We start from the raw sequence: 9,246 nt of genomic DNA, 5'->3' as shown, positions 1-9,246 counted from the left end.
CAGGGAAGGTAGGTTTAAGAAGGATGAGACGCACCTCACTAGGGCGCCTTGCTTTCAGGTAGGAAGTTTTCCTCCAGGTAGTAGAACCCAGGCACCCAGAGGCAGTGGGGTTCCCTGCCTGCAGAAGCTCCCAGGTGACCTCTCGTGGGGCTCAGGAAGAGCGGCCCTTGCTCTGCTCACTTTGCAGCCTCTCTGACTCATCTTCTCTTGGGGCCTGACAGTGATAAAGACGCCCACCCCCTCCCTCTGTGGGCTTCCCTGCACCCTTAGGGGCTGCCTGTCCTGGCCTCATCCTCCTCTGGGCCTCTCAAGAACAAAGGGGCTTGAACAACGCTGTCTTTAGCTTTTCTCCAAGGACCCTCATGTTTTTAGAGACTGCAGAATAGACACACTGTATTTTTTAAGTAAAAACTCAGTTTTCCATTAGTTGAAGATTCATTATCCTGGGATCATCACCTTTTCACTTTCCTGACTACAATTCTCCCTGCCTGCTCTATCCAACTTATAACACTTGTCACCTGTTAACATGCTATATCACATTTATTATCTGTCTCCTGTCACCAGAATATAAACTCCATGAGGATAGGAATTTTGTCTGTTTTGTTCACTGAAAATCCCTAGTGCCTAGAAGAGTGGCCGGTGCATAATAGAGGCTCAGTAAGTTTTTGTGTGAGGAATGAATAAAAACGCAAATACTTTTGACCATTAGGCTGTGACCTCCACGAGGTAGAGGCAATAACAATTTTCTTTACCACGTATATAATCACAGGGCCTGGCACAAAGTAGGCACTTCATAAATATTTGTTAATATGGCAGTCCAGCATACCATTTTAGGAATTTATAGATAAATTCCTAGATATGCTCACACAGGGCATATTAATTAACATTAATCGCAGCATTTTTGCGAAAGCAAAACTACTAGAGACCAAGACGCGCATCGCTAGAAGACCTTGGTTAAGTGAATTTGTACTCCACACACTAGAGTACCAGGAAGCTATTAAAAAGAATGAGGTATATGTGAAATTAAATATAATAGCTCCCTTCCCACCAAACAACAGTTTTCTTTTTGGTTGTTGTTGCCGAGACCTGAGAGAAAATTATTGAAGTTCCTTCTAAAATAATGATCCTAGGGAATTCCCTGGCTGTCCAGGGGGTTAGGATTCCGTGCTCCCATTGCAGGGGGCATGGGTTTGATACCTGTTCTGGGAGCTAAGATCCCGCATGCCGCATGGCGTGGCCAAAAATAATAGTAACAAAAAAATAAATAAAATAGAGACTTCCCTGGTGGCGCAGTGGTTAAGAATCCTCCTGCCAATTCAGGGGACACGGGTTCGAGCCCTGGTCGGGGAAGATCCCACATGCGGCGGAGCAACAAAGCCTGTGCGCCACAACTACTGAGCCTGCACTCTAGAGCCTGCGAGCCCCAACTACTGAGGCCTGCGCACGTAGATCCCGTGCTCCACAACACGGGATAATAATAATTACTTAAAAAAGTAATTATTAAAAGTAAATAAATAAATAAAATAATGATCCCAACATCATTCCTATACAGATGCAATAGAAATTTTATGTAAAATTATATCATATATATTTTTAAAATAAATTTATTTATTTATTTATATTTTTGGCTGCATTGGATCTTCGTTGCTGTGTGTGGGCTTTCTCTAGTTGCGGCGAGCGGGGGCTACTCTTCGTTGCGGTGCACGGGCTTCTCATTGCAGTGGCTTCTCTTGTTGTGGAGCAAGGGCCCTAGAGTGCGTGGATTTCAGTAATTGTGGCACGCGGGCTCAGTAGTTGTGGCTCGCGGGTTCTAGAGCGCAGGCTCAGTAGTTGTGGCGCACAGGCTTAGTTGCTCTGCGGCATGTGGGATCTTCCTGGACCGGGGCTCAAACCCACGTCTCCTGCGTTGGCAGGCGGATTCTTAACCACTCCGCCACCAGGTAAGCCGATATATTTTGTATGATGTTTCTCAAACTAGATGGTTGACAAATAACTAAGGCGAGGGTCAGGAAAGACCTAGATATCATTTCTCAAATTGGTCTGTGGAGCATGATTGGACATTACACAGATCAAGGTTCTGATTTTTAGAAAGAATTTGTAGAGTGTAGTAGTTATTCTTTATTGCAGATTAAGAGCAGATTTATGTGATATAAGCATTCAACTGGACAATGGGTAGGAAAAAATTAATTGAAATTGGCACTGAAACAGGGGAGGTGACAGAATGCATAATCATTACAATTCTGCATTTTCCCCCCTCAATATTGGGCTAACAATATCCTTATAGTAAATGGAATATGCATACGGATTCCACATGAAGGTAGAAGAAATTCCAAATTCACTCATCTGGGTAAAATAAAAAAGTAAGTCTACATATTTTGATTCAGAAAGGTGTCCAAATTATACTGTGAAATGAAGAAAGCAGAGTTTAAGAAATCAAGATGAACAGTATGAGCCTGCATACATACAATAAAATGTGTTTGTATATGTCTAGTTTAGGAAATTATTTTACAGTGGTTACCTCTGGGGAGTGGAATGGGACATATTTAATTTTCTTTCCTTCTTTCTTTTTGTATTTTGTGCTTGTTTTTTATACTTTTTAACTTAAAAAGATGAATTATCATCCCAATCAAAGCGTATTAGTTTTAGACATCCTTTGTTTTCACTACTAGATGACACACTTCCAATCAAAAGCACAGAACTGTGCAACTAGAGATTATCATACTAAGTAGAGTAAGTCAGAAAGAGAAAGACAAATACCATATGATATCACTTATATGTGGAATCTAAAATATGGCACAGATGAATCTATCTACAAAACAGAAACAGACTCACAGACATAGAGAATACACTTGTGGTTGCCAAGGCGGGGGTTGGGGGGTGGCGGGTGAGAGATGGATTGGGAGTGTGGGATTAGCAGATGTAAACTATTATATACAGGATGGATAAACAACAAGGTCCTACTGTATAGCACAGGGAACTATATTCAATATCCTGTGATAAACCATAATGGGAAAGAATATGAAAAAATAATGTCTAGGGCTTCCCTGGTGGCTCAGTGGTTAAGAATCTGCCTGCCAATGCAGGGGTCGCGGGTTCGTGCCCCGGTCCGGGAGGATCCCACGTGCCGCGGAGTGGCTGGGCCCGTGAGCCATGGCCGCTGAGCCTGCGCGTCCGGAGCCTGTGCTTCGCAGCGGGAGAGGCCACAACAGTGAGAGGCCCACGTACCGCAAAAAAAAAAAAAAAAAAAAAAAAAAATATATATATATATATATATATAATGTCTATATAATGTAAAAAAGAAATGGGATAATACCTACTCCATTGGGATGATCATGAGCATTACATGAAATAACCTGGCCAAGGACCAAGCATGAAGCAAACTTTCAATGCATAGTAGCAATTAACAGGATAATAATTATTATTGCAATTATTTACAAGAAAACCACTTACACACACACACACACACAAAAGCACAGAACTGGAAGTGTTCATTATTACCCAAGTGGGTGGTTACTTAAGGGCACCACTTACTTAGATGGGAACCACTGGTGTAGACTAGTCCTTCACCTGCCATGATTGCATTTACTCCAATTCTAGCCAGACCTCTAGGACTCTAAAAATCATATCCCATTCTCAATTAAATGAATTAGCAGAGCATAGGGGACCACTGATTTGGGGCCGAGTGTGGGAAGGGTGTGTGGGGAGAAGTACTGGGCCATGGGTCATGGATGCAGGGTGGCAGGGATGGGGAGGGCCAGTTGTGCTCTGGTCTCGCCTCTTCCCCTTTCCTTTGCCCTCTGTCCTTGGCTCCACTTCCTTCTCAGGCTCAGATTTCTACTAAGGAGCACCTGTCAGGTGGGGGTTTTATGATCAGTTTTCTTTAAGGTTAAGATTCACAATTCTATTGTAATTTTCCCCACTGTTGTTGGCCCATCCCATCTACTGGCTCCCTTCTTTTTCTCTGAGAAGGTGTTTCCAAGAACCCAGACCCTTCTTCTGCCCACTCCCCAACCCGTATGAAACCTCTGGGCTCAGAGGCGATTTCTGCCTGATCAGAGAGATAGGACTATGGAGTCAGGGCATTCGTATGCTCGCAGTATGAAATCAGCCACGGAAGACACAAAGTGATATGCAGTAACGCCTCCACTTTTATTGGCCTCTTGCTCCCCGGGGCACCCTGCTTCTGCTGACTCAATGCCTCAGAACTTTGGTGCCTGAGGTCTCAGACACCACTTTGCCGTCCATGAACTTGAGGGTGGTGGTCTTCTGGACGGTTTGCATGGAGTTGCTGCTGTCCACGGCGTCACCAAGACTGTAACAGAAGACAAAGCCCCAGTTATCAACAGCACCGCAGAGAAAAGAGAAACAAGGAAAGTGGAGAAAAGAAGCCTCCCGATCCCCGCCTGCATGTCCCAGTTCCCCTTCGCTGCTTCCTCCATAAGAGGAAAACTGAAGGCCAAATTCCACCTGTGCTCCAAGAACGGCTAGGAGCAATATTTAGTCTATTCTCTTCTCGGGGCACGCGCAGAGCACCAGCGCAGTGCTCAGTGGGTACCAATGAACAGGCACACGGGGGGTTTACAAAAGCTCAGGCTTTGGGGAGAAGTGGTAGCTTGACCCCAGCTTATACCGAGGAGAGCCCCACTCACTTGAAGTCCTCCCCATCTTCCAGGAGGCGGTGGTAGGTGTTGATCTCAGCCTCTAGCTTGACCTTGATGTTCAGCAGGGCCTCGTACTCCTGGGTCTGGCGTTGCCCCTCCGCCCGGGTCTGGGCCAGCTCCGACTCCAGGTGCAGGAGGACCCCATTGAGCTGCTCCATCTGCATGGCATAGCGGGCCTCCACTTCCCTCAGGCTGTTCTCCAGGCTGGCCTTCTGCAGGGGCATAGGGAGAAGGTCCGGTGAGACAGGGTGGAGGGAGAGTCTCTGCAGCTTTCAGCCCTCTTTGAAACTTTGAGTGCCTACTGTTTGCCAGGTACTAGGGTAGTGAGTAGAAGCAGTGGAAAATACAGAGAGAAACAACTCTTTCTGAGCGAAAGGCACTGAGGGCTCTCACCAGATTTCTCATGGAGTCCAGGTCGATCTCCAGGGACTGGACAGTGCGTCTCAGCTCCGTGAGTGTCATCTCAGCAGCTCCTATCTCAGCGGTCTGCGAGGTGACCACTGTGGTGCTCTCCTCAATCTGCGGGGGGCATATGGTCCTCAGGTCCCTCCTTCTCTGTTGGCCTCCCTCCCGCACCCTCGTGCCTCTTGTGCTTAGCCTGGCATCCATCCCTCTCCCTCGTGTACCTGCTGGGACCAGTACTTGTCCAGCTCCTCTCGGTTCTTCTGAGCCAGCTCGTCATACTGGGCTCGGATGTCTGCCATGATCTTGCTGAGGTCCTGAGCTTTGGGGGCATCCAACTCCACGGTCAACCCAGAGTTGGCAATCTGGTTTTGTAGACCCTTTACTTCCTAAAGGAGAAAGGGACAAAAGTGAGGTGGTGCTCAGGGTCAGAGCTCCAGGAAGCCTCTTCACCTGTGACTGCCTCTTCCAGGAGGCCTATGGGATCAGTTGGAGAACAGAACAGGGGAATCTCTTGACTTTGCTCTCTGGGTGTTGCCAGTTCTGGGCCTTCTACTCCAGATGGCTAAAATGCCAGCTGTCAACGCCATGCTTGTCACTCACAGGTGGTGGTTTCTCTCTCCTCGCTTCACCCTGTCCCTCCATCTACAAACCTGCTCCTTGTACCTTCCTCCCTCACCTCCTCCATCAGGTCTCACTTCTACTGCTAGCTGTTTCCACTGTGGTCCTCATCTCATCCTCTCACCCATGGCCTTTTGACCTCATCACACTCTAATTCAGTGTGACCCACCGAGCGTGGCAACAGTCTGATGAAGAAGCACTCAGGCTGGTAGTTCTAAACTCCCCTGCAAGGCAGCTTGCAGGCGGCCTGCTCCGTCTAGTCCCCGGCCCAGACTCATCTTGGTCCCTTGGTTCCTGGCTTGGCCAGGGTCCCCTGCTTGCCTCCTCGTGGTTCTTCTTCATGAACAGCAGCTCCTCCTTGAGAGCCTCGATCTCAGTCTCCAGCTGCAGCCGGGTGACATTGGTGTCATCAATGACCTTGCGGAGCCCGTGGATGTCACTCTCCACAGACTGGCGCATGGCCAGCTCTGTCTCATACCTGTGGGAGTGGAGGTGATTGGAAGGGCCCCGTCTCTGATCCTGAACCTTCTCAACCCACGCCACCTACTAAGAGCAGCCCCATGCCCACTGCAAACCAGCCACCTGATTCAGAAATCAGGCAGTAATCCTCTGAGCACTGTTCCTGGCACTTGGAGAACAGTGTTCTTACACTGGATTACGTGAAGAATAAACTGATGGAGCCTTACTCTCATCCACCCAGCTCTACCCACAGCTGAACAAGATCCCCCTAACGGACCCCAGCTTCCTAGCCCCCAGCCTTACTTGACTCTGAAGTCATCAGCAGCAAGACGGGCATTATCAATCTGCAGAACGATGCGGGCATTGTCCACAGAACTTGCAAAAATCTGGGGGGATTGTAGAGAGAGGTCGCTCCATGAATGGGAAGTCAGTGATGCGGTGGGCTGAGTGTGTGGAGGGTGTCATGTGTCTCAGTGAAAAAACCTTCCTAGTCCTTGGAATAACCAGAGACTTTCCTTGTATACCTATCCCCTTCTACCTGTGCCCCCTCACACTGTTCCCTCCTTTCCTGGAGTCTCAAATCCCAGTGTTCCCAGTCTCCTGCTGCCCTTCCTTCTAGGCCTCTGCTGGCTGGCCAGCCCGGAAGTGAGCAGTTACTAAACCGCCCTCTCCCTGGCCCTCTCCCAGCATTTTTCCTAGTGCACCTGCTCAGCATACCCCCGCCCCACCGGTGGGCCTCCTCTTTACTCCCAGATGACTCAGCCTTATAGCCACATCTGCTTAACCCCTCCAATTGTCCCCTCTCCACCAGAAGCCAAAGTGTCTGGGCCCTCTTTATTGAGCCTTGTTTCACCTCCCTCTATGCTGTCCACTCCTCTGCGAAGCTCCCCCCTCCTCTTCCCACTCTGTCCTGGGGAAGGGCCCTCCTGTGCCCATTCACCACCCTTGGGGGCCCTGTGACCAGGGGCGATGTCTATGGAAATTCGGGGCATTCCTAACCTTCTGCGGGTGGAGTTGGGGGCGGGGCGGGAGATAGACAAGGGGAAGGAGTGCATGCACCCCACCCTACTAAAATTTCTATCCTTGGGGGAGGGAGAGGAAGAGGGGAGTGGATAACTGGAGGGTCAAACGTGGCTGGGAGTTGGGGCTGCTCCCTCCATGCCCCCTTACCTGAACCCTCAGGTCCTCGATGGTCTTCAAGTAGTGCCCCCAGTCTCTGACCTGGGGCCCCTTCTTCTCCAGGTGTTCCCGGATTTTGCTCTCCAGTCTCCTATTATCGGCCTCCAGGCTCCTCACCCTCTCCAGGTAGGAGGCCAGGCGGTCATTCAGGTCTTGCATGGTCTCCTTCTCACCCTGGATGCCCCCTACACCCACCAGACCCCCGGCCATCCCGGCGCCCAGGTTCCCGGACCCCCAGCCGCCCCGGACGCTGGTGGAGCGGGACACGGAGATCCGGGAGCCCGAGCCCCCGGCGCCTGCATAGACGCTGGCAGCGCTGCTGACCGGTCGGACCCCGTGGCCAGGTGACTGCGCGGAGCCCAGGGACCGGTAGCTGGAGAAGGTGGACTGGGCGCTGAAGCTCATGTTTGCTCCGCGAGGAAAGAGCGAGGCCAGGACTCAGGTGCTGGGCCGTGGAGTGTGTGAGGTCCGCAACTCAAGTTATAGCTCTCAGGGAGGGGGTGGGTGGCAACCCGCCCGGGTGGGAACCCGCCCCCCGACAGGCCCCGCCTCCGCCACCAGAGTCGCCGCGGAAGCGCGGAAGCCTGCGCCACAGGTTCCTGACCCTCCCCAGCCTTTCCCCGCCCCCTCAGCACCGTCCTGCCAAGGTTACCCTCCAGCCCCCAGGGTGGCGGTGAGTGAGTGGGGCCGGGACAGCCGTGGGCAGCAGGTGAAGTTGGCTCTGGCAGCTGGGACTTCAGGGCAGGAAATGACGTCATGGTACCCCCCCTCCCCCAGGTAGGGGAGGTACAGGCCTGGTTGAGAATTTGGGGGATGAGTGTTGGGGTCGGGTGTGAGTCTCCGTCGTTGTCCTCAGCTGCAGCCCAAGTCCCCACCTGCAGGGGGCATCTTGGGGAATCCCGGAACCCTAGGAGTCCTGGGGAAGAAAAGTTGGGGGCTGGAGAAGAGGAAGAGAAACGCGATTCTGAGCCTCAAGTCTGCTGGTTTACACTCGACCCCCCCCACACACTTGGTTCCCAATCGTGCCCTCCTGCACTTGTTCCCTAGCACACACTCAGCTCCTATCCTATGCACGTGTATCGTCAATTACCCACAGAAACGCTTACTCACCAATTATGTTCACTCTGAACCTTCCCACTCCCTCCCCATCCCTCAGCCCACTGCCACTGAGGCCTGGCCTTCCTCAAGCACTCTGTGGTTTGAACAGGAGTCCTCACCTCTACACACCTGCGTATCAGCCTTACCCACACCCTGGGTAAACAAATATTTCTGAGCACTTACATTTCGACAAATATTTGTTGGGCATCCACTGTGCAACAGGCCGTGTTCTAGTTGCTGGGAGAGCAGCAGTGGAAAGAGACCAATAATCCCTCATGGAGACTGTCATGTGTCCTATTTGTTATGGGGCCTGAGAGGACAGACATGCACACCTCCAAACATTCTGGCCGAGACTCAGCACTGGTGGCCAGCCCTTTCTCCCTCCTTACTAGGACTGTTCGGCAGGCCCCCTCCTTCCCCTGCCTCTCCTCCAAAGGCTCTCTGGATCCCAAGCCTGTCCCCAGGGGGCTGCCTCCTCCAGGAAGCTTATGTCAGGATATGGGTGAGAAGGATGGACGTAGGGAAGTTCCCCCTGCTCCCTTCACCCCTGAAACTGGATGGTGACCCTCTGCTGAATGAGCTGGAGGAATCCTGAGGTACTGGGCCTTCAAGTCTGTTGCCACCAGCGGCTCATTTGTCTGGCAGGGCCTGGCATTACACACCTGTCTGTGCTCTTTGCTCTGGGGAGGACCTATCGATTCTTATCGAGCTGCCAGCTGAACTGAAGAGGTGAAGGCAGATGGGAGAGGAGGAATGGGAAGAGGAGGGGCCCCAGGAGTAGCTAGGTCAACGGACCAGACAGAGGGGAGGCACTGCTCAGATGAGG

The 9,246-nt window shown here is 51.2% G+C and overlaps 1 protein-coding gene across 1 annotated transcript; it reads right to left on the bottom strand.

Annotated features, from left to right (window-relative positions):
- Positions 1-4,128: 4,128 nt before the first annotated feature.
- KRT18 (keratin 18) lies at positions 4,129-7,822 on the bottom strand. Its single transcript, XM_029205869.1, has 7 exons — positions 7,314-7,822; positions 6,447-6,529; positions 6,006-6,162; positions 5,288-5,452; positions 5,055-5,180; positions 4,650-4,873; positions 4,129-4,312 (listed from the first exon to the last, which is right to left on the bottom strand). The coding sequence occupies exons 1-7, from the start codon at positions 7,725-7,727 to the stop codon at positions 4,192-4,194; spliced, it is 1,290 nt and encodes a 429-aa protein (XP_029061702.1). The 5' UTR covers positions 7,728-7,822; the 3' UTR covers positions 4,129-4,191.
- Positions 7,823-9,246: the final 1,424 nt, after the last annotated feature.

Source organism: Monodon monoceros, unplaced genomic scaffold, assembly GCF_005190385.1.
Source record: "Monodon monoceros isolate NGI ecotype Baffin Bay Population unplaced genomic scaffold, NGI_Narwhal_1 Super_Scaffold_6, whole genome shotgun sequence".
NCBI lineage: Eukaryota > Metazoa > Chordata > Mammalia > Artiodactyla > Monodontidae > Monodon > Monodon monoceros.
This window is presented reverse-complemented; position numbering and strand designations above follow the sequence as displayed.

What these genes read in the sequence shown, in the direction of transcription:
- KRT18 (XM_029205869.1), bottom strand. Translation starts at nt 7,727, where the DNA reads ATGAGCTTCAGCGCCCAGTCCACCTTCTCCAGCTACCGGTCCCTGGGC. An exon ending in ACAAGTACTGGTCCCAGCAG is followed by an intron (nt 5,181 to 5,287) that starts GTACACGAGGGA and finishes TGCCCCCCGCAG; the next exon opens with ATTGAGGAGAGCACCACAGT. An exon ending in GAAGATGGGGAGGACTTCAA is followed by an intron (nt 4,313 to 4,649) that starts GTGAGTGGGGCT and finishes CTTCTGTTACAG; the next exon opens with TCTTGGTGACGCCGTGGACA.